Below are 24,424 nucleotides of genomic sequence, written 5' to 3' on the forward strand. Positions count from 1 at the left end.
GCTCTGCTGCAGGAACACGGCAGGGCATAAATTTCTCCCTGTTTATGAGAGGGGGAAGGGCATCCTGGCAATGTTTCCTCGCTAATGTTTCCTGGCTTTATCTCTGGATAACCTTGGCAAGTCACTGCTCATTGCTGAGTGGACATTATCCCAGCTCAGTGGTAACAGAGCAGCGCAAGTCTGTTGCTTCTCACTTTTTTCCAGTTCAGTGGGTATTCCTAACCCCCCAGGGAAAATTAACAGGATCTCCCTGAAAACAAGCACATTAGGCAAAGCAGGGAGAAATTGCTTTGTGTGTGAGGCAAGTTAGAAGGGTCCCAGCCGCCGCCACATGCCCTCAGCAGTCTGACACCTCACCGTGTAGTTCGGGTTCCCCGGCTGAATGCGAAGCTCGGCCAAGATCCAGATGCCGTTGGTGAGTTTCAGAGACTGGTAGAGCATGTCCTGGCCTTCCACGTTCCTCTTGGCAATGGTGTAGACGTTGTTGTTCTGCAGTTTGCTGGAGACAGTGTCTTCAGAGAGAAGGAAGAAATACACATCTGTTAATTCAGACTCATCATCTGCGGAGACAGGAGAGCCCAGAGGAGCATTTCCAGGACGCAAGCGCAAGAGGAAATGCCGACTTCTGTTCCAGAGTTTCCCCTGGTGACAGGAGCAGACATGACACAAGGAGAAATTCCCATTTGCTTCCATGGACCCACCTCATCCTTTTCAGGCTGTGATCCCTTGTGAAGGATTTGTCCATCTTGCAGGGCTTTCACTTACTGCTCTGGGTCACTCGGGACTTGCTGCCTTTAGCAAAGCGAGAGTCTGCTGCTCAGAGGGTAAGAAGACTCAACTCTATCTCTAACCCCCAACAAGCCCCAGGCAGGCTAACCTGGAGGCAGCCAAAAGTCAGAAGATGAAGGTGGAGAGGAACAAGATCCCTGCCCGAGGCTCACTTGGGTACCTGGTTCTGAAGTCCTGTCCCAACCGTGACAGCTCCCTCCTGCTTCCCTCCCTCTCACGCACAGACACCCCTGTCCAAACCAGTGTCCTACAATGCAGTAAAAATCCTTTCCTTTTTTTTAAAGCAATCACTTGAAAAGGTAAAAACCCGCAGACATCTGTCTCTAGACATCATAGGGCTGTGATACAGTTTTAACACACTGTATGACCTCAGTGCTCACAGAAGATGTGTGATTTCACCTGGAGACCTGTATGGACGTAACCACGGCACACATTATTTCTAAAGGATCTTTCAAAGACAAGAACAGAGCCAAATATGCAGAACACAAAGACCCAAACCAGCGGCCTCTGGATGCCAAGGGGTTTCTCAGCACAGAGCAGAGCAAACCTCAGTCTTTGGCTGCCCATTCCCACTTTGGGTGGAAGGCGGAGGGAGGAGGATTCCACATCTGATAAGCATGACCGGCAAACTCCCATTCCTGGTATGCAACAGGAGAAATTTAACTCATTCAAGCTCTCTGCTGGGGCAGGAGAGAACACCCTGTCTGTGCTGGGCCATTATAAGCAGGTTGAACACTTTCAACAGAAAGCAAGAGAGAGAAGTCATCTTAAACCAATTTGCATTGAAAGTCAAGAAATCAAGGAAATGTGGGATCCATTTCAAGGGGCAGGACAGCAGCAGAGAAGCAGCACAGAGCAGCCGTGCAGCTCTAATCCATCCCTGCACCTACAAACACCAGGAGCTGCCAGCACCCATGGTGGATTTGAGAACAGACACAAGTCTGTGCGGGTGCACAGAGGGATTAGGGAGGGGACAGCAGAGTCTGTTCATGCACCAGGGAATGGTAGAAGCATGAAAGGAAGGGCCCGCAAATCCCCAGACTGATGCAGAGACTTGGACCTGCTGCCTCTCCCCAGAGCAGTGTTGACAACCCGAGCTGGGGAGCAGCTCCACCGGCAGCTGGACCCTTGGCCCACGGCTGGGCTCAACCCTTTTGCTCCCCAGGCTTCAGAGGGGCTGCGTGCAGGTCGAGGAGGGCTCAGCACCCAGCTACTCAGACACACTCCGATTTAGGTTTCCTCTCTTCCCCAGTTACTATGGAAACTGGCAGATATAAGTAACTAATGAGATCCTTTGCTTAAAAGTCCTCGTTCCCTCTGTCTCCTCCTCCCACCTCTACTCCTCCTTTATACAACAAACTCATCCAGAAGAGTGAAACAGGCAACGCAGAGCAGTCCCCAGCTCGCAGGCAGCGTGGCTGGGAGAGACCCGTGCTGGAGGGACGTCGCTGGCTAAGAATGAAGCCCAAAGTCCCATCTCCTCATGCCCCTGCCGCCAGCGAGAGCAGCTTCCAGGGCTTTGCAAAGGCACGGCCTTCAACGTGAACACCGGCTCAAGAGAGTGCATCGTTGTTTGCAAGGGACATTGGTATTAAATGGGATTTTGTTTGCTCAATTTGAAGAGGCTGCGGTTAAACCTCATCGGTCTGAAGCCCCTCTGGACACGGACGTGGAACTGCTGGCAAGGGTTCAAGACTTTCTCCAGCAATCTTTATACCCGCCAGCAGCAGTCTCCCCCTCCACGGGGGGATTCTGTCAGAGCACAGGGAGCCTGAGTGCAGGGTCAGAAGCAAGGCTGCAAGGGGGAAGCTGTAATTTTAGCAGCTGTGGGGCTGCTATCCCATCACGCAGTGTGGCGGCAGGGGGGGAGCGCTCCTGATGCCCGGGGAGCTGCGCTTTGGGGGCACAGCGGATGAAACGGGGCCGCAGAGCAGCTGCTTTTACGCCAAAGCCTTCAACCGTGTGATGGCACCTCTTGCAATTTAAACAGCCGCTGCCTCTGCTGGGGGGGGTGTGTGTGTGTGTGGGGTGTGTGTGTGCAGATTTCCAAGTAGGGCCATGCTTGTAGGGGGGTACAGGGAGGGAAACTGAGGCAGGGCAACTCCTAAGAAAGCCTGTTTTCCACCTTCCCTGTCTGACCTCAGTTACTCTCTGAGGAGTGGAAGAAACCCTACCAAAATATACCCTGTCTCAGCCAGACACCCAGAGCAATCGTGAGCAGGCTGGAGTGCTGATGCTTGGCTGGCCTGACTCCTCCTGCCCCTCTCTCTCAGCACAGATTTGGAGCCCAGCGAGAGCCAACCCCCCTTTCCCCCAGGTAGCAGCTCCCATCCCTCCTGTGCTCCCGAGTGTCAGCATTTGGGATTTTGGAGATCGGGCAGAGTTGCTAAGCAACAGTGCCAGGCTGTGCCTGGCTGAAGGCAGGACCACTAATGCCGTGTGACAGCGCAGCCCTATAAAAGAAAAATTTAAAAAGGCAGCTATTTGCTGGGAGCGGAGCGCTGAGCCCAGCTCTGGGCAGGGCTGCTGGCTGCCGAGCGAGCGCGCAGCAGCCACCGAAGCCCTGGTTAGAGCCAGCACAGGCAGGAGGGGCTGAGCCGTGCTCCCCACGCACGTGGGGCCTGGTGACTCTGCAAACCAGAGCCACATGAGCCCTTCGGCAAGACGGCACCGTCTACATCCAACCTTCCCAAGCAGCATTCCGCAGGGCTTTTTTTCTTTTGGCTCAGCGCTTATTCTCAAAACCTCCTTGAAGCACAGTGTAAGGATACAGAAAGTTTCCCCCATCACCAAGGCCAGGGAAGCCTGACATCAGTTCATTTTTCAGGGTTGGGCTTTTTTGTTTGTTTGTGGAGGTTTTTTTTTTAGTTTGTCCATTTTCTTTTGCTTTTTAAACAGAATTCTTTACCCTACCTCAGTCCAACAACTAAGTAGCACACATGGAAACACTGGCACACAGGAAGAACAGCTGCACAAGGTCTCCTCCCTTGCACTGAAGTAATCCAATTCTTTTCAACAGCACTCTCCTCCTGGGTAAAGCAAAGGACACACTTACATCATCTGCCCACACAGCTTACAATTTCACTTCCAAACTCAAACAGCCAAGATGACCAGTTGGCAACACCTGGAGTTTTCAGAGACACACACAACTCAATCAACATTGACAAAAAACCTTTTTTAAACTTGGACCTTCACGGCATTTTTCATCAAGCATTGGATATCAGAAAGTAAAATGTAATGACTATACTTTGTGCTGTGGTAGCTGAAAACATCCCCATGCCATTTCTAGTAACACCTGAATGGTTCTGAGCATCCAGCCAAGAAGCGCATTCAAACACCAGACATCTGCAGACTCTGATCTAGTGGGGAGGCACTTTGGTCAATATTATGACAGTATATTTATTTCCAAGACATGTAACATGCACAAGTTCTGTAGTTGATTAAACGATCGGGTTACTAGACTTCCACAAACTGAAAAAAAAAAAAAAAAAGCATACCAGGAAAGCCTGTGTATGGTTGTCCCCAGATTGTTCCAGCAAGAAAATCCAACTTCTCTTTGTTCTAGCAATAGTAAATTACTCGGGGTGGAGGGGCATGGGACAGACAATGACAAAGTGACCACTGCGTACCAGTAAAGCCATATTCAACTCCAAACACTAAAGCTGTTGTTCCACATCAAATCGTGGGCCAGTAATAAGCAAGCAAAACCAAAGTTCCTAGAACTGCTGAACAGCACAGCGACTAATTGCTTCCTATTTAATGGCATTCAATCTCCATGTGCAAGTCAGCTTTGTCCTCTTTCACTCTGGGTTTGGGTAAGCAGAATTTAAAAAAAGAAAAACATTTAGCTAATCTGATTTGCATATCTTAGCTTAATGTAGTGATCCTGTAAAATGTAATGAAACTTAGCATGTTGAAAATACAGCGTAAACAAGGCAAACTGAGCTTTAGCGCATGCTCAGCTGCAGGGGAAACCTCAGTTGGTATAGTTGTACCGACAGGTCCCAGATTATTTGAGCTACAACAGTCTAGGAATCTGTTTTCATGCACTAGATTATTATATTTTCATTAAAAAAAAAAAAATCCCCAAATCAATTAATTTAGCACTGGATTCATCAGAGATGAGAATGCTGGGGTATAACCACGATGTGTTCTCATTACAAGTTGTATTCCTGAATACGGTTTTCTCCGTAGCACTATCATAACCTCTTTCTAAGAGGCAGATGCATGAAACAACTCTAATGAATTCAAGATGTGCAGTACATCCTTAGTACACCTTGGCCCCAGGATGCAACTCCAGAGAGACTGGCTCCTCCACAGCCATATGGCCCCAGCCCTGAAGAACAGCCTCAGGCCAGGGCCGGCTCTCACTGCTGGGACCCTGAGCCCCAGAATGAAGCACTAATCCCTCTCCAAGTCACTGGGAATCCCTTGAAGGATCCAGGAATTGTTTTTTTGGTTGGTTGGTTGTTTTTTTGTGTGTCTGTGTTTTTTTTTTTTTTTTTTTTTTTTTCCCCCCCAAAGATGCTAGAGACAGGGATGAGAGTCTAACCATTTAAGGGTACCTGCAGCCTGGCACCTCCTCCTAGGTTTCACTTTGCAGTGCTATGGGCTACCTGCAGCAGCCAAGATTTTCTGGCTGTTCCGTGCCCTGTTATGGGGTGAGCTGCCAGGGATGGGAGCTTTTTCTGCCATCCCTGTTGCAAACCCCCAAAGCTCGAGCCAATCCTATTTGGCTCGCCTCGTGGGCACAGGATGGATCTTCGACCTGCAAAGGCCTGGAAGCACAGATTCACACAGGAGCATCTCCACTGATGGACTGTGTTTATCTTTGTTTTGTTTGAAGGAACAAAAGAAATAACCTGGGGAAAAGCCTGCAGTTTATACGGGAGGTGCTGTAAGGTGACTGTTACACGGTGACAGACAGACAGCTCTGGATGTACAACAAATGCAAATCCCAGCCCCCTAAAAATCCCTGTTCCAGGCCAATTTCACTTTGGTTTAAAGACAAAGAAATTCAAATTTCAGTTTCTCCACTGGAGAAAAATCAGCATCCCCTGTTTAGCTGCCTGGCAGGGCCTCCTGCATGCCGGCACGTAACTTCAACCCCGCTTATCACGCGGTGCAGAAACAGCGCAGATCTGAGCGCTCGGCAAAGCGAAGGCTCTTTGCAGCTAAAAGAAACGCCAGGCACCGCGGGTGCGGGGACCACGCTTCCGAGCAGCCCCCTGCCCAGCAGCAGCCGTGCTCTGCTCCATCTGCCCGACGCCTGCTGCAGCCACGCGGCTCTATTTAAGGGGCTGGCAGTGCTGCGATCAGGGCACATCAGCTGGGAGCAGGGGTATTTTTAGCCCACAGCTAAATTCGCGTCACTGGGCTGGAATGGCTCAGCCCGAAGCACGAACGGTGGTGCGGCGCGTCCCCGAGCCTCGGCGGCGACTCGCTGCCAAGCAGGTGGGCTCACGCTCGGCACGAGCTCCTCACCCGCGCGGCGGTCAGAGGCTTTTCACCTGTGCTGCAAGGGCTGCAAAGACCCGGCGTCCCCCTCAGCTTTAGTTCGGAGCCGTTGAAATCTGCAGCCGCTGTGCTGCACAGCTGTGCCGCGGCAGCCGCTGCTTGCCTTAACTTATGCAGCGGTATTTCATCAGCGAACAACAGAACTGCCGACGGCCCGAGTCGAGAGCTTTGTTCTGGTTAGGCATCTCCTACAAGAGTCTTGTGAACACGAACCAGTGTTTCCTCCACAAGGATCAAGTTCCTAAAGATTTTATACCCAGAGCCGCTATTCTTGGAAGAAAGGAGGTGTCTTAAAGCCAGGCTATTTTCACTGGATTTAAACGATCAAAACTGTGAATCCTGAAAGACTATCGCCCTGCTGCGGCACATGGCCAGACACGCACCCCTGCTCTGGTGTAAACTGGAAGCCAGATGGATCCAACTGTCATTAGAACACATCCAGCTCATTTCAGCTCTGCCCTGGTGTGCACCACTGGCCATGCTGCGAGAAGGCTCCGTCTCTGAGGCTGCTGTAAGCCCAGTCCTCCACGAGGTCTGGGGTCTAGCTGATCTTTGTAAAGGCAAGGCTTGATGCTCTAAGGCTGGTCTGTACTAGAGAGGCTTACTGCTTCGGTGAAATCAAGGTGAGCAGCAGACCGAGTCAGGGTTGCATTGGCAGTTAAAATACAAGGGACTGCGACAAGCACGCAAGATCTCCCTAGTTTTCCCTCCTGCAAGCTACTGGCCTGCTCCATGCCGAAGCACAGGTGGTCAAGGAAGGAAACCGATGGTATCGTCACAAGAGGGAGGAGGTGTCAGCAGTGGAAATGCAAGAAGAGAAGCCGCAGTGGATGGAAGTGTCTGAAATCTGTTTGTGAGACATGACCCACTTTCTCCCGTACCTAAGCCACAGAGGCTGGCAGCTCCCGCACGCCCCCGAGCCCCCCGAGGGGCGGATGGCGCTCGGGAGAGCCACGGCCTTCAGGCCCCTCGCTAAAGCACCGCGAGAAGCCTCTTCTCATCTGAGCCCTGGCACGGGCTGCAGATACCACTGCAGAGAAACCGCCCGGCCTTCCCGTGCTCCCCCTGCGAGCTAGTAACGTGCCCTCCACTGAGTATCACCAATTCAGACAGGCCTGGGCAGGCAATCCGGTCTTGAGCTGGCAAACCCTCCCTGAATCGCCTCTCACACCACGTTTTCTAACATTTTCTTCCGGAGGGAGAAGGGAGCATGGGCCGGTCTGCAGGATCACCAGTGCTCATCTTCCCAGCCATGCACACCCCCCCTCTCCCTCCCAAATACATCCTCTGCTAACCAGCACCACAACACCCCAGCACCAAACACAACAAGCCACCAAGGTTTCTGATCTGAGCCACAGAGAGCTCTGGACAGCGTGGTTTGGGCACTGCAGTGCAGGGGGAGAGGCTACGCCAAGTTGGTTTGGGAGCAGAGGGAGGACTGGGGGAGGTGCAGAGGTTGTTCTCATTTGCAGCCCCATAGTGAAATCAAGTCATAAGGTCCAACAGCTGCTATTTTTTCCCCTCTTGCGTGCTCCATCTTTTATATTCCACAATCGTAATAATTATGATTAGAGACCCATGGTTTCTGTCTGCATTTGAAACAAGAGGGTATTCATTGTGTAAGAGCAGACATGAGAGAATAAAAAGGTTACGGGGTTTGTAATCAATAGGGACACTTTTTTTCCTCTGTGAAGCATAGCAGCTTTTGGTAGAATCACTTGGTTCCTGTCCAGAACCTCTTGAACAGGAGCAAAGCTGTTATGCTGGCCCCATTCCACTTTTTTACAGTCCCTCATCCTTCAGCAGTAGTAAGGTCATACATAGAAGTAGGATGCTCACAGAGGCAACTAGATAGCTAAATGGACAGAGTATGATCAAAATTCATCAATATAACAGCTAACAACAGCAGACCAAAACTCTTCTCACATGGCATGTCTTCCATAGATGTCAAAACATTTTATTGTGGATGTAGGCTTACTCTTTTGCAACAGGAAGAAGAGAGAAAATGGTGAAAGGTGAAGTGATCGGCCCAGGATTATGCAGTAGGTTAAAGTCAGGGCTGGAACACCTTGCCTGAAACACACGGTAGCAGGACAGGATTGCTGAACTGCCCCAACATCGCATTTAGCTCTATTTAAAAGAACAGCTTTGCACAGAAGCAAAGTATAAAAGAGAAAACAAGAATACAAGGTCCAGAACAAAAGGAAAAAACAGCTAGGTAAAATCTAAGGTCTAGGATTTTAGATGTGCTTTTACGGGAACCCAGCTGAAGTTTTTGACTGAAACAAGCCCTAGGATCCAAGGCTGTTCTGTTCGTAAGTGCAATACTCATCCATCCATTAGCCACAGACAATGCTATTAACAAGGTGATGCCTAGTGACCATACATCAGAAGTGCTCTCAGCCTGCTGGAATTAAGCTACTCACCAGCATTTAGGTGACAGTCTTTAATCTGGAACTGAAGCTCATTTTCATTTGGAATATCTTTCCATGTTGCAAGGAAGACCTGGCGCTCTAGAAACGAGAAAGACAATCAGCACTCCTGGATCATCACAGGACCGTAAGCATTAATTAATTCACCACAGAACGTTACAAGGTAGACACATAAAAGATCTTTTGGTCATATTTTGCTGTGACAGATCCAGGATTTGCTCCTACAGCAACCTCAGTCTCACTGTAAAAACAACAAAAAAGCTGGTTTTGGAACCCCCAAACCAGAAACAGTCTTTATCATATGACCTGTTTACAAACCAAGAACCAGCAGGATTTGACAAGAAGGAAGAAGATCCACATATTTAGGATTACGTTAGTGAAAGCTGCTGTTGAAGCAACTTCCCAGCTAATTCAAACAACAATTTAATAAAGGTGACCAGGAATATATGAATTACAGTGAAAGTGGTATGGTGGCAAATCCTAGACCCATATGAGCGAATCAAACCCTCAGAAAAACCCCCAAACAAAATGAAACAAACACCCAAAAAATCAGCCTCAAACAGATCCACCCCTTGTCTGGCAGAGAGAATCAGAGCAGAGAACTTAGATCCTGGTAACTATCAGAGTTGCAGGACAATGGGGACAGGCTACCAAACCAGATCAATTCAGGCTGCTGAGATGCACTGGCATGAAGGTCATGGCCAAGTACGTGTGAATCTCAGCCACGGGACAACTGCACCCAGCTGGGTGCTGGGAGCACGGTCCGGCTGAAGGAGGCTGACCACAGACCTAAAAGCACTCACCCATTTTGCCATCCTCTACAAAAAGCACGTTGAGAGGAATTAGGCAGCTGAAGTAAAAGACATCAATGTTGTTTTTCACAGCCACCTGTTATAGAAGAAACAGGGGGGTTAAATTATCTCTGTCAGCTGGAAGTCCAAAGGGATCCCAAGATTTTGTGCAGTCTCATTGCCTGCCTGTGCACCCTGGAGTGCTCTCTCTGAGCAGAGGCCAGCTCTGAGTGGGAGATTACCTGAAGAGATGTTACTGAGCTTTTGGGTAATTTCAGACGAGGATCAGTCCCACCCCTCTGTCTTCACTCCATTTTCACTAAAAGCTGCTCAATCTTCTCCTGTGAGCGTTTCACCATGCTGCTTCAGAGCCAAACGCACTGATGGGGCACAGCCAGCATCCTTGCTCTTTTCTGCTCTTGTTCAGCCTCTCCCTCCCCTCACTTATTCCACCTCCGAGGTACATTCATAGCTCTTGGCTGCACACTGCTACTATCATGTTTGTCATATTGCACATGAGCTTCTTCATTACCCCTCTTTGCCATCTCATTCTCGTAATTCTCCAGTTCTAGAGCCCTGTGTTGTTTTTTTGTTCTGTTTTTTTTTTTTTTTGTTGTTGTTGTTGTTGGTTTTTTTTTTTTTTTTTTTAATTTTTTTTTTTTTTTATTTTCACCCCCACTTCATTATTTTTTCCCTCCCTGATTAGTCCTATCTCAGCTTGGACACTTTCTGAAAGCCCGAAGCGGGCCCATTGCCTGCACCTTCCTTGCACCATCTCCCAAGTCTCCTCCCTTTACCTCAGTGAAAGCTATATAGCAAACACATGCTGGGTGTTGATTCCTGGAAGAAGAAAGCCCTGCTACAGAGCAATCAGGGCAGGTGAAAAAAGATCACCTAACAAAAGACTTAATTCTCAGTGTCACTAAACTGCGCCAGACAGGGAGATGCACTGGATTGCCTTTTATCACACAGGCTTGCCACATTACCAACTAATCTCTGCTAACACAAAGAGCAACCTCACTTTCAGTTTTCCCCAGGCTGAGAGCTGACGATACAGCAGGAGCAAACTGGAGGTCTGAGAAAGTGCACTGTCATAATATAGCACAGAAAAAGGTAGCTCTGGGCTTTATTTCTATTCCTTTCACACTCTCCTTCCATCATGCCACATAGCAATAGCCTGTCACGGGAGTATAGTTCAGCAGACACCTACTGTTGCTTGCAACGAAGGAAACTTAGCCTGTAAGAGACCTAGAACTGAGGTCGTGTGGGGAGCTCTGAATTTCGGGAGCCATTTGAGCTCCTACTCCCTTTGAAAAATCCCAGAAGGAATTTGCCAATTTGTCACCCAGCTGAAACACAAACCAGACCACGCTAATTGCTGAGCCAAAGAAATAAATTTGCTGCTACAAAGATTAATGCCAAGACAAACTCTATTCACATTAATAACTATATGTATTAGTGTCCTGCTGACAAAATCTATTGTCTTGTAGTGGCAGGTTTAAAAAGACACCCCCAAATATCTGCTGCTGTAAATATAATGTAAAAATAGCTGCTGATAGACAAGGAAGGGGAATAAATGAGAGAATTTAAACACAAGTCAGCTGACTAGACATGCACATAAGCCAGAGGACAAGTGGTAGGGAATCAAGCTCCCCCAAAACCTCTTCTAGCAATTGGGAAAGTCCCAGAAGTGCAAAGAACAGCATAAAGGTAGATGTGACAGTCCGTAGGGTTTCTACTTTCAGCCATCACTAAAGGTAGCAGCTTATATTTAATTCTCACAGTGCAAATCAGCTTAAGAAGGGATTATTTTAAAGCCCACTAAAACCATGTAAATGATGGTGCAACCTAGAAATAAAATGGAAATGGTCCTCTGTAATAGGGAGCTGTTATGTGCTTCAATTTCTAGTGTCATACTCATGAGTTGAGAGTGTTTAGTGTTTGAGCTAGGAGGCACCAAAGCCAGAGAGGTAAAAGCAGATTGGTGGATGGATTTATGTGATTCACCTCTGCAAAATGCGATTGAACAGACTGGGTGAGTGGCCAGACACCCTCCCAGACCCAGAGGTGGAGAGCTGAGGAAGGGCCAGCAGTATAGCCAATCCAGATGCTTATGCTTGGATATTAGACATGGAGATGAGCCAGAAGAGGAAAAATTTAGGCTAAATGTCTGGGAAAACTCTATAGTGAGAATTATTAAGCAGCACAAAATTGTCCTGAGGAAGAGAAGCACCAGTGCTTGGAGTATTCAAGATCAGCCTTGACAATGCTCTCGGTAAGAGGAACTGTAGAAAAACAAAGCATAGCAGGGACTACACTGCATGACCTAAGATCTTTTCCAACTCTGATTTCATGATTAATTGCCTTGCCTTAGAACAACAAAGATTACTTCGCTTTTGTAGCTAATTGTTGCTTCCATACCACAGCAGTTTCTTACGAGAGGGGCTAGAAAGCAGTGCCCTCTCTCCAGTCACTGTTCTAGAGGCACACTCCAAATTATTATGCTAACCCTGTCCCTGCAGTTATAAGAATGCTATAAAAAGGTATCTGCTGACCTGCTTCTCAACTCTGCAGAAACATACTGAGTAAGCTGCTTTGGCTATACACTGGAGAGCTACCCAATTAAGATGCTCTAAAGTGCAATTTATTCCCAGCAAAGAAAAGCAAGCCACATGCCAGCCTTCCTCCCAAACTGCATCACTGGGCTCAGTAATAACATCACATGTCACCTTGCAAGTATCTGTAATGACGCAGAAACCAGCTGTTACAAATAATATTTGCAAACATGAAAGAAAAAAGCTACAGTGTCTTCAAACCTATAGCACTGGAATAAGGCCAGTATGCTTTTCTAGACTAGCTTCCATTGTGCAACATCACATACTACCCCTGAACAGCCCAGTATGCACTGTTAGTGCTGTGGTCCCCCAGATAGGGTCCATGAAAAGGCACCTGCAGATATCTGGATGGGGAAACTTGCACCAAGAAGAGGCTAAGAGGTCCTGCCAGCTGGTAAGAGCTTTCCAATGTCATGCTTCAACCTTTGTACTGCCACATCAGGAGCATCCAGTGCCACCTGACAGGCTACAAAAGCAACTGCTGGCAGAAAGCAAATCCACAGCAGAACCTGTGAGAAAACAAGTAGCTAGTAACAGCAACTTGCCAAAAAAAAAAAAAAAATTAAATAAAATCCAGTGCTCTTCAGGTGAGAACATCAGCCTGAGACAATCAATGACATCTAAAGTGACACCAGTAGCTGAGAAGTCTCTCCAGGTCTGCTATGTTTGAAAGGAACCTCCACTTGCATTAAATAAATCCTTCCGTCCAGACTAACTTTGCCTGTGGCTCTGCAGCTTTAACCTGGTGACCTGGACATGAACTTTTACAGCTTTAACAAGACCTTCAGCTTCAGATATTTGAAAGTTGAAACAGAAGCATTTTAAATAAAAATGGCTTTCCATCTGCAACCTTTTTGGAGAGGAGGAAAAAAAAAATAATATTGCTACCATGTGAGTTTGGTCAAGTAGACTACAAAGCTTCTGAGGGATAAAAGTCAAAAGGTGCCAGATGTGATGCTTCACTGCTGAAAAGGTGTGAGCCCACTAAAAATTGGCACAGGGTTCCCCATCAGTTATTCGTGATCTGACTAGAGCAAGCAGCACCTCTAGAAATAACCCCTAGAACGTATTTGCTCACCTTGCAGCATGAGCACCCTTCTGTTGTCCTTTCTTGCAGTGCAACCCCCTGATAGCCAACACATGGTATTTTGGGGAAGAGGTACCTCTTAAAAACAATGCTAAGTTATTTTCTTCAGTAGTGTAGGTTTCTGATGCTTTATATCCCAGACTTGAGCATAAGAACTGGCTTTCAAAGGCAAGTCTGAAAGCAACACAGATGCTTTCCATCAGCAGCAAGTACACAACATACCCACTTGGAATCCCATTAGCACCTACACTAAATTAAGGATTTTCTTCAAGTTGGGTTTTGCTTTAGAGCCTGGTAACAGCCAAACTGTTAAGATGAGAAGAACTCTCCTCTGCAGAGCCTTTTTTACCTCTGCCAGCACAAGGTCATGGTTTATTCTGTGACAGTCTGCTGCTCTGGCTGTCAGATGCCCCCAGGGAGTGCTAGCTCCTTCATTTTGTTTGACAGGCAGGGTTCTCGGGATCCTACGGGTGCCTGCCAGCTGCTGCCAGCCGGCTGCTCTACCTACATGCTGGAGGCTCAAGCCCGGGCAGCGGAGCTGTGCACGGCCAGCGAGGCTGGGAGCTGCGCCCCGGCCGTCATCTCCCGGCACGCCGCGTAACGCCAGTGGTCAGGGAACAGCCAGTTACTGGGAGGGTCACGCTCTCACGCGTGCCTCGCTGTACTTGAAGTTCAAAACGTACATTTTAATCAAATGTGCTGCACCATGTGGCAGACCTGCTCTTAACGGGCCAGCCAGCAGCTTTCTGCAGCTGAGCTCGGAACTGGCTGCAGGTGCCAAGCTGCGATCCGAGTCCTTAATTCAGGGAGCTCTCAGGAGGCTTTGTCTTTGCTGGAATAAGACCCTCTCTAGTAGAGGCTGTTAAAAAAATAACCTAGGCAATAAATCCAAAAAAGCACCTTCCACATCTAGCTACCCAAGGCTGTTCTGTGGTGGCTGGTCCAGTAATTTTGACACAGCTCACACACAGGCAGATATTGTGCCATTTATCAAGCAGGCTCTGAAGGGACAACATCTGCTGGCTGGACGTGCTGCTCACACCGATCCTCAGACTTGTTTTTATGGCGAGTTGAATGTGTGAAATCTGTTTCCAAGCACTGAGCTCTGCATTTGTGACCCGAGATACATTAACACTTCTGATGAATGTGAGCTCCAGTGCTTCTGCATTGCAAGCGAGCCACTGAAGAGTGGAGGAGCACAGGTGATGAGTTACAGCAGAACTGAGCACGGAAGGACAAGTATGATCTAGTGCATTAGCAAGACCAATCTCTTCTCAGTGAAGAAGCTGCACCTTCACCTGCCTTTATAGAAATGTTTTGCCAAACTCACTGGAAGAAACAAAAATGTTCTGCACCTCACACTGCTCAGCAGCAAGGGAGAGAGGTCTGTGTTTCCAAGTGTCACTTTTCAGGAAGAAATGCAGCTGGCAGGTCCTTCCCGTTCAATACTTGCCAAATCATTTTACAGGCATTTTGGAAAACTGAAGCTATGCTTTCAGTTGCATGCTCAGTAGCTGCAACAAACAGCCCTGGCAGTTGACAGCAGGTGATGCCGGGGAATGCAACACACTGACTGTCAATTCTGAATGTGGATCCCAAGAGAATGGCAATGCTCCAGGCTCAGGCAGACTCACTACTGCTCCGGGAGTCCCTGCAGCTTGTTTTCAATTGTACCATTTCCTGCAAGTGGCTACCATCTTACCAAAGAGATTATTTTATTAGTGCCATGACAGGCTAGGCCTGAGCTCCCAAACTCTCACAAGCAGGCTGGCTCCACTTCACCCATTCCCAGGGTTAGGGGAGCAGTTCTCATGTACCCAAATGAACAAAGCAGGTACTCTGATTTCACAGCCCTTGAAAGGCCACTTATTAGGAATAGTGGTTCTCTTTAGCACAGAAAGGATCTCATCCCAGGCACCTCCTTACTCCAAATTAGACTTGAAGAAGTATCTGGAAAGAGTTAGCATTACTCCTCAGTGCAAATCCCTATTTCAGAACCCATTTTTCTCTTTGAGAGCTCAAGGTCTCACACACATGGTGGCAAAGATACCTCAACCACCCCACTATGTACAACCCTAACAGCCGTCATGTCATCAGAGGGGTATCACTGCTTTGATTGTGAAAGGGCAACTGTAGGACTCAAGAAGATCTGTACAACTAGTAGAGCCATATTCCTGGCTGGCAAACGAGACACGGCCATCAAATACTCATGAAGCTCAACGCAGCCTCTCACACACCTTTGGACAAGAGCTTGTTATCACATAAGAGTGCCGTGCTCTGCAGGGGCAGCTCTGGGCAGGGTGACCACAGCATTCACAAGTGCCAGGTAGCCTCCAAAATGCCGACAAGGCACCACAAGAGTGTCCCCCAGCAGAAGTTAGCAGCACACAAATAACTAAGATTTTCTTTAGCAACAGGCACACTCCAAAGACATCTGACAGCAGCCTTTTAATCTGTAAGAAGTAATCACGATGAACCAGAGAGCAGGGATTGGAGCCCATTCAGCCCTACAGTGCCGTGTCCAATCTAACTTTGGCTTTATCCTTTGAATAAATCACTGCTTGACTGGGGGTTGGATCCGAGTCAACAGGTCAAGAAAATTATCATCACTACTTTGGAATGGGAGGGAGCAGCCCAGTATTCATCACCACAAGATGCAAGGTGACTGGTAAGCAGAAGACTCTTCAGTTATATTTTACCTAAGTAAGCCTCTGAAAATATTTCCATCTTCATCATCTTCTAAAAATGGCCTTTTTGTTAACTTGTCAAATATTTTAGTTTCTTTCCATGATTACAAATGTTAAGATTAAACCAGCTGTACTGGGTGAAAGATTAGAAATGGTAATAAAAATAACCTGAAAAAGACTTGAATTCATTATTTCTGAAATAGTTGCCTAAGGAATGTACAACTAGTCTTTGAAGTTTCTAATTAACGTGACAAAAAGTTGAAAGCTATCAGTTTAGTTACTTCAGGACTTTTTTTTTTTTTTGTTACTAAAACAAAAACACCCCACCAGAATATGAGATGAACATAAGGTCCTCAGGTTCAAACCAGCCCTGCATCTACTTCAATGTTCCCCAGCTCAGAAAAAAACGCATTAAGCAAATTCAACTTGATGAATGTTTTGGTTCTTCAATGAATACAGGAACATTTGTATTCTCTACTGCTATATTATGCTATAAATTGTTCCCTAAGTAGGTCACCAAAACGATTTCTGAATGTTTCAAGACAGATAATTTCTATATGAACTCACAAAACAAAACCCGAGCCTTGGCTGTCAGGGCAATGACAGATCTCCATCAAACCCACTACTGTCAAAAAAGTAAGGGGAGTGCTCTTTTTAACTTGGCATCTGCTATCATGATTCAACTCTTTGCAGAGAAATATACTATTACTCCATATGGCAGCTTCCCCAATTGTAAAAGGGCAGCCAACTTCTATGGCAATGAGAGAGCTAGCAAATTAGCAACTAAGTCTGGCACTAATGAATGCTCCACTGTCTCAATATAAGGTAGCTGGAGGTTTCCTTCCATGTTTTCTCTTTGCTTTGTTCTAGCAGAAGATGCTACAAGAAACAGTGTCCCGATTCCTTTAGAGATTTAATAACCCAAATACCTCCACTTCCTTCATGATCAAAGGAAGCAGCAACTTGAGAATGCCTCGCTGAGAGAGTCCCCAGTGTTATGGAGGAAGATCAGGGCTGTCACCTCCTAGAGACTTCCAAATTTCCTTCAGAACAGGAGGTAGGTTTTACCACAGCTGACCCCAATGCAGTGATGTAACCTTATCCTCATGACCTGGATGCAGAGGGAATCCAGCTTTTCCACAAGCTGGAAGGGCCCTCTGTGGAAGACAAGCACATGTAATTCATTCACTGTCCGCATGCTCCCCCATCGCGTGCCTGTGCTCAGAGCTGGAGTGTAGGACTGCTCGTTTGAGCGCCAGAGAAGCTATTTCGAGCTGTTTGCCCAAAGACTCATCAATAAGTCATAAGCCCCAGAATGGAAGTCAAAAGAAGGGAAAAAACAGTTGCTCAGGCAGAATAAATAGTAACTTCCATTGCATTCTCTTAATCTAAAAAGAGCATGAGCTGCTTCAAAATATTCCCCTCTATGGGCTGCTACGCTACAGGAACCTAACCTACTTCCATCTCCTGGAGACTTGAGGTGAGCGAGACACCCTACAGTGCAAGTTAACTGCATCTTTGGGATAAACTGGGAAAAATCATCCTGGAGGACCCAGCTACACAGAGCAGAGGCAGGAGTCACTCACTGAGCTCTGCTCCACAGAGTGACTGCACGTGGCAGCAGTGGGGAAGAGCCTCCTTCCAGGGAGAACTGTCTGCCTGAGGAGTACTTCAAGACCAATGCCCCCGCGGCACATCAGGACTGATGGAGACAGTCTCCAGTCCAAACCAGAGGGAAACATCTACCTGGATCAGACTGGCAGCCTAATCTGACAGAAAACATCTTCTAGGGAATGCTGTCCCCAACATGGACCAACAGCCTCATTAATGAACATTAGCTGCTTATGCCATTTCTCCACTGCCTTTCCTGGAACACATCTTGTTTGCCTTGGATTAAGCTATCTGGGGCAGGGATGTGCCAATGCCTTTGTAAAACACCCTGGAAGTTAAGAGCACTAGAGAAATATTAATCACTCAGCAGCTGCCATCTTTCCTGCAATTCCTTTAATTGCCTCCATTCTTGCTGACAGCTCTCACTGCCTGCTCCACTACAGGCATGCACTTTCTCTGTTCAGACCAGCTTCAGTTCGTAAACCCAACCAGACCTCAGGCACAGTTTACAGAAGAGTGTCACTGGAGCAGATGAAGACCTTTAGTCAGATGCAGTGGGTTTGAGGTGTTTGAAAAGTCACAAAATTCAAGAAGTCTCTGCTTCAGTCCTTCTGGGAGAGACTAGAAAAAGGAATAGGAAGAAGCTTTGGCCAGACACATGGCCTAAAATCCATCAGGTCTGCCTGGTTACCCTATACACATGGTATTTTGTTACTAGGAGTCTTACCACATGGTGTTGGGCCAAATAAACTGGGCTGAGCACCTGTTGATCTCCCCCCTGCCCAGAATGAGACAGCTCCTACCTGGAGGTTGTTCAGAGGCTCCATTTTCATGACTGGTCCCAGAGTGTTGAGGGGCAGGGAGACATCTATACTTTGGTTTGGCATCAGAGGTGTGTGAATGGCCAATGGGGTGCTCGGAATGACCCCAAAGCTGGGCAAGAGAAAAACAGAGGTGATGAGAGCAGCACTGTGTTGCCCAACATCTATCCCCCTTTTGCCAAGCACAGGCTGGCTCATCTTCCCATTCCTCCTGAGCTGCTTCTGCTGCTCCAGGGGAGAAGCACAGCTCAACACAGGAGACACTCAAAGCAGGACAAGACATGGGAAACTCAGTCAGGTCTGCCTCGCTGACAACATGCACCATCCTGCCCAGGGGACCAGCATCTGGGAATTCTTCCATTACCTGCACGGCACTAGTCTACATGCTGAGCAGCAACCCGCACAGCAAGGAGCAGCACCTCTACTCAGACTCAGGCCTCCTGGCTCTCTTACAGAGCTGCAGAGCACTGATGGTAGAGCATATCACGCACTGCATGGCTGCTGTATCATTGGGAGCTGTGGAAGAAGGAACTGGAGCCAACACAGAACAAATAGATAACCAGGGAGGAGTATGTGGTTTGTAACGGAGCACTGTAGAACAAATGAATCAATGCAGCCAGCTGTCTGGTCCCGAATGACAGCGTCTGGCTCTGTTGCTTGGTCTGAGGCTCCTTCAGCTGGGGATGTACATCACCATAGCAAAGCAAATGTTTACTTGCCTGTTCAGTCCAAGAGGCATTTAATTCTGCAGGCACCTCTGTTTAGTGTGTGAAAGAGGAAAAGCAGCTAACATTTAACATAACACTTCTGTACTATGTATCGGCTTCTTTTCAAAAGCAGATGGAAGTGCAGATGCATAAGATAGTTCTGGTGTCCACTTGTGACTGTATTTCTCTTTAGCATAATTCACATTAGATCAGAGGTGATAGAGCATTTATAGGAACAAAGATGTACGGGTGTGTATTTTTATTTTATGCACTGAAGAACTGATACTGTCTCTGCACAGAGTCAGCCACATGCATATTGGCTACGTCACTCTTTCAAAAACCAGTAGGTGCCCCATTCTTTGTTCTCCTTAGTTTTCAGCTCTAGGCAGCCAAAATAAGAATATTGTCAGCAAGGGCCTAGCCATGTGATTTGCCTTCTGCAGCCATTTCACCTTGGGGAACAGAAGCTCTGGTATTTTCCTTAAGACTCAGAGGGAAAACAATGTTGCATTTTGCTAAGTGATGGGATATTACAGCATACTAGAGCTCTAGCTTTCTTTTATTTTTTTTTTTTTTAGTGCTTTATGCCAAGACTGTGGTGAATGTGATTAGCAGCAGCAGGAGAGGGGGAAAAGCAGTAGAAACTTCCCAATCACAAGCCTTAATATTTAAATCTAAAGAGTCAGCCCATTGCTGCTCTTCCCAATGCACCAGCCAGTGGAAAGCAGTGACAGAACAGTGTTTGTAGAAGACTAAATAGTAGTAGATTGTATATGGAGTGTGTGCTGATATGCTGAAAGGAGAAACTGCTGTTTTACTGTACAGTATTTAAACTTCTTACATCCTCAAGAAGTACCATGTAGGTGTGGCTAGAGAACACAGCTTGATGTATGGGGAAAAATCACAAGCAAACCGGCCTTTTTTCAGCCCAATTTGCATGAAACATTTGCATATAGCAGCTTAGCAAAACTCTCTAGAAAATATAGCAGTCTGGGGAGAGCATTTACCAAGACTTACTTAGCATAATGTCTTTTGTAAGTAAATATTCATCCCAAGAAATCCCAAATTTGTAAGGCTAACAGTGATATTAAAGATGATTTCAGTGGATCTTTAGTATAGAAAACCTTCTTCCAGTGAAGGGATATTAAGAAATATGAGGAACATTTCAGTCACAAGATATTCTTTACAGTCTTGCTAAGAACTAGGCTGGTCCTTGTTGAAAATAACATATAGCAAACCACACGATATGCTCTCTGACTGGGAAGGGTATTTGTGGGAAGACATGGTGGCTGCACTGCCGTGTCATGTCTTTTGGCCCAGATCAGTTTCTGAGAACAACTGTATGCTCTAAACATTGAAGTGGCTGCTCCTTCTGACAAAATTGTTCTACTGCCAATTACAGGGAAAACATGTGCCATAGGGTCTTAACTTGAAAGTTCTTCACTGACAAATAGCTTTATTAATGAGACCTGTACTTCCAGACAGTCTGAGGGGCATCACAGCAATTAAATCAGGAGGTAGAGGCATTATGGATTGATATTTGTGCAGCTCAAATGCTTGCCTGTTTACGCTCTTGCTTTCCTCAGGGCACTTACTGGCTATAAAACCACTAACCTGCCTAACAACTCATGAGGCTGCTTTAAAACTCTGCAGAGATTAAATGGGGCAGATGCTGTTTCAAAGCTAGGAGAACAACGGGACCGTCTGCTGCCTGTTTCCTCACAGATTTGTCAGTCTGTATTTTCAGCCCTTTCACACAACTGTGGTGTGTTGGAGACTTCAGGCTGTACCATCCAGCTGTTTCCATGACTGCATTATATACCTACATAAAAGTCCTCCCTACCTCTAGCAGTGTAAACAGACTCCTTTCATATGAACATGCAATCTTTTTAACGTAGTGGACAAAGTATATTGATTTCTTACCTGTTCTTATTGAACTGGATGGCAAAGTCGGTCATGTGCTGCAAAGCCTTATTGGTAAAGTTCATCTCCATGTAGATGTGTCCCTGCCTGTGACTGAACGTGCCTGAGATCTCCAATCCTTTAGCCTTTACTGCAGGCAACCAAACCTTGAACACAAGAGATGTCATTCAGCATGAGAAGTCTGGCCTGAAGATAACATACAAGTAGAGTTTTCCTATCAACAGAAGTTCTGAGTTCAGAAATCCAGCTAAATTGGCACATTAAGCTCACAAACACTAAAGAAACACTACAGGGAAGATACAACATGGGATGTTGAAAGGATCGAGCTCACCAATGAGAAATAAGCTTGCTGCTCCTAATCCGTATCTGATCACATCACTCACACGGGAATTCAAATATACCATAGCACTAGTGTGCACGAGAAACAGCGAAAGCTTGTGTCCATCACACTAACGTGAGACTTACCAAGTCTGCTGATGGACAGGCTTCTCCATGGACTTGTTGGGCTATTAGAGGCAGGACAATACTAAAATTTGAACCAAATAAAATCACAGGGCTGATACTATTAGCTGTTCGGGTTCTGGATTCCTAAATCATCTTGGTGAGAAAAACGCAGATGCAAATTTGAGTGGTGCAAAATGAAGTACTACTAAGCTCAAAATCACTGGGTTCTTTTGTACCTGGTCTTATATATGGTATAATACTTGCAAGCAGCTAAGGAGCAAAAACTTTGGGTATGCTCTGCAATACCTTGGGATCCTAGATTTCATAGGAAGACTTGAGTTTATTAACACATTGACTAATAAGAGTGCTAATTTTTGTTTATTCCCTTTCAGGCATGAAAAGCTAACCCTAAGCTTGCTGTGGCTGTGCCACAGCCTGTTACCAGAACCATGCTCTGTATCTCACGAACCCTCCAGAGTAAGCGTGCTTCAGTCAGTGCATCTGCCATCTCTGTCACTAACAGAGCATTTATCTGCATTACACTGTGGCATGTTCGTCCCAATCACATCATTTTATCTTCACTGTCATGTTGGATTCCTCCAAATAAATGAATCTGTTACAGAAGTTGTAGCAAATTGTATCCTGCCCTCAGTTTCCTGAGGAAACTTGCTAAGAAGTAGGTCTCCAGGAAATCTTCTCTGACAAAATCAAAATTCTCATAACTTACATAAGCCATTCTTTAGAGCAGTAGCATTAGCAGGCAAAATGAGTGAACGGCTAAGAAACTGGAAGTCTGTAATGAGCAACTAACATGGTCTCCAACACACCATTACTCTGCCTGGGAAAAACCCAGGACATCCCTAATGGTTGAGCCAAGGTGTCCCAATAGCACTGGAGACCCACAAAGGGGATAAGTGAGCAGTCTTAGACTTCTTGTAGCCTAAGGTAAGACAACATACTGAGGATGTTCTTTTTCCTTACGTACAGACTTGGGAGCCACATATCCTCCAGGAGCCATGCCTATACCAGATGAGAGCTCAAAGAGATCGTTGAGTCCACTGCTCACCACTGCTGGGGTGGGTGAAGGGGCAAAGGTGGCTGGCACAGAGGAGGGAATGTAGGTCTGCCCCACCTGGAGGAGTTAGAAAGAAAAGGCACTGATTAACATCACACATGGAGAACACTATTTGTTAAATAAAGCATGAACTTGGGCAATATCCTAAATATTTTAAAGCCGTTTGCAGCTTCCCTGCTGAATTATCAATAGCGCTAAATAATACATTTAAATTCCAAAGCTCTTGGCAACTAATCTCTACACTCGGCTGTCACCTCAACCATGCAATAGCTTTCACATATTTTTTTATAGCTCCAGTTATCTATTCCCACTGTAGAGGAATCTTTCTTCTCCATCTCTTCTTCTCATAAAGACAATACACTTTGTGGATCTAACCTGCATAAACCCAGGGAGAAGAAAAAAAAGCTTCAAATCTTCCCCCAACTATGACAGTCTTTAGCAATCTGCAAGATTTTGCATATCTAGAGATAGCAAGGGAGTCATGACCATACTGTGTACTCCCACCCAAAGCCAGAGCTCTGCATTCTCAGCACTGTGGTCCAAAAGGTTCATTACATGAAGCAGAACTAATTGTCTCTGTCTGACAGAGGACAACCTTTCTGTACAAAGGGCAGTCCTTCCCTCTCAGGACTTCAGTGAGGGCACCAAACCTGGAATATTAACATTTAAGTGCCCAGCTCAAGGTGGGACAGTCACATTCAAATTAGACTCCCAAGTTCTCTTCTTTACTGTGAGCAGGAAGAATTATGTGCTTGACAATAGGATCCACCAGTCAGTAGCCCAGAAACAGGCCAAATGACTAAGGCAGGCAATAGGAAATACTGATGACAGGTCTGGGTCTGAAGTCCCACTGCTTTTCTGTGCTCAGGAACCCACCTAAGATGTGGTGTTTCAATCAACTCTTCGGATGGAGGGGGACTGGTGGTTTTACAGAACTGCTTGGTGGGTTTATGCTGGCCCAGGAAGGCAGAGACCTGGCTTTGTAGGTATGACCTCTACAGAGTATCTCCCACGTCCTGGGGTGTGTGCTGCCTGGGGGCTACAGGTACACTGGACCACTGGCTCTTCTCTGCCCTCATGCTGAAGTTAGAAAGAAATGCAAGATTCACAGGGAAAGAAGGAGAGAGAATGACTGCAGCCATAACAAGGGTCTCTGAGAAGCCTTCACGCCAGAACTGAGCATGCTTTCCTCACTGAATTTACTGGCTACACCACAGTCTTGGGAAGAGGGACTCGAGCTTTCTCCGGGTGATGGCTTTTGGCTGTGGGTTGGAGGCAGACTCCCTCCTGTCCACTGCATCTTCAAGTCACCTTGCATCCTCTTCCCATGCTTTCCTCGAAGAACCTGGTATGCATTTGAAGCCAAGGGTGCTTTGGAAGCAGCCTGAAAGTCTCCCGTGTCCTGGGAAGCGCTCTAGGCACTTGGACACTCACGGAGCACGGGCACTGAGAAAGAGGCCAGTGGCAGGCAGAGTTCAGCACTGACCACACATAGCAGGAAAGCACATGATGCTGATGTCCACAAAAAATCTTATGTGGCATTTGGGAGGAGAAAAGCACTGAGTTCAGACAAGCCTGTGGTGACACTGGGTTAGGGTTACAACAGAACAGGCTTTGCGGGTAGAGAGGTAAGCATCCTTGGCCTTTCAGCTGCCAGAGCAGTTGCACAAGGACTGGGGTACTGCCAGTGTTAACACTGGTGCTCAAACTAAAAAGCTCTGAGAAAGAAGAGCTGAAGTCAACAGCTCCGGCCCTGGCTCTTCTCCGGAAAGCCCAGCTGACAGCTGGGCTCAAAGCAACATAGGTGGGGACCTGTGCATTTCAGTTGCATTTGTCCCTTTTCAAACCTCCTCAGGGATTTAAAGCATCTGCCAGCACATAATGGGTGAGGTTATATTCATAAACTCCAAGCTCCGAGCAGCTTT

The 24,424-nt window shown here is 46.8% G+C and overlaps 1 protein-coding gene across 3 annotated transcripts in view; it reads right to left on the bottom strand.

Moving 5' to 3' along the window:
* AP2B1 (adaptor related protein complex 2 subunit beta 1) overlaps positions 1 to 24,424 on the bottom strand; it is an 81,810-nt gene that overhangs the window by 3,066 nt on the left and 54,320 nt on the right. For all 3 annotated transcript variants that reach the window (XM_032995583.2, XM_032995582.2, XM_042791745.1), the window contains 6 exons: positions 22,410 to 22,556; positions 20,981 to 21,126; positions 18,333 to 18,462; positions 9,542 to 9,626; positions 8,733 to 8,819; positions 358 to 512 (listed from right to left, as the gene is read on the bottom strand). In XM_032995583.2, the coding sequence (XP_032851474.1) occupies positions 358 to 512; positions 8,733 to 8,819; positions 9,542 to 9,626; positions 18,333 to 18,462; positions 20,981 to 21,126; positions 22,410 to 22,556 (750 nt within the window). The remainder of the gene's footprint in view (positions 1 to 357; positions 513 to 8,732; positions 8,820 to 9,541; positions 9,627 to 18,332; positions 18,463 to 20,980; positions 21,127 to 22,409; positions 22,557 to 24,424) is intronic.

Source organism: Tyto alba, unplaced genomic scaffold (assembly GCF_018691265.1).
Source record: "Tyto alba isolate M040663 unplaced genomic scaffold, T.alba_DEE_v4.0 Super-Scaffold_19, whole genome shotgun sequence".
NCBI lineage: Eukaryota > Metazoa > Chordata > Aves > Strigiformes > Tytonidae > Tyto > Tyto alba.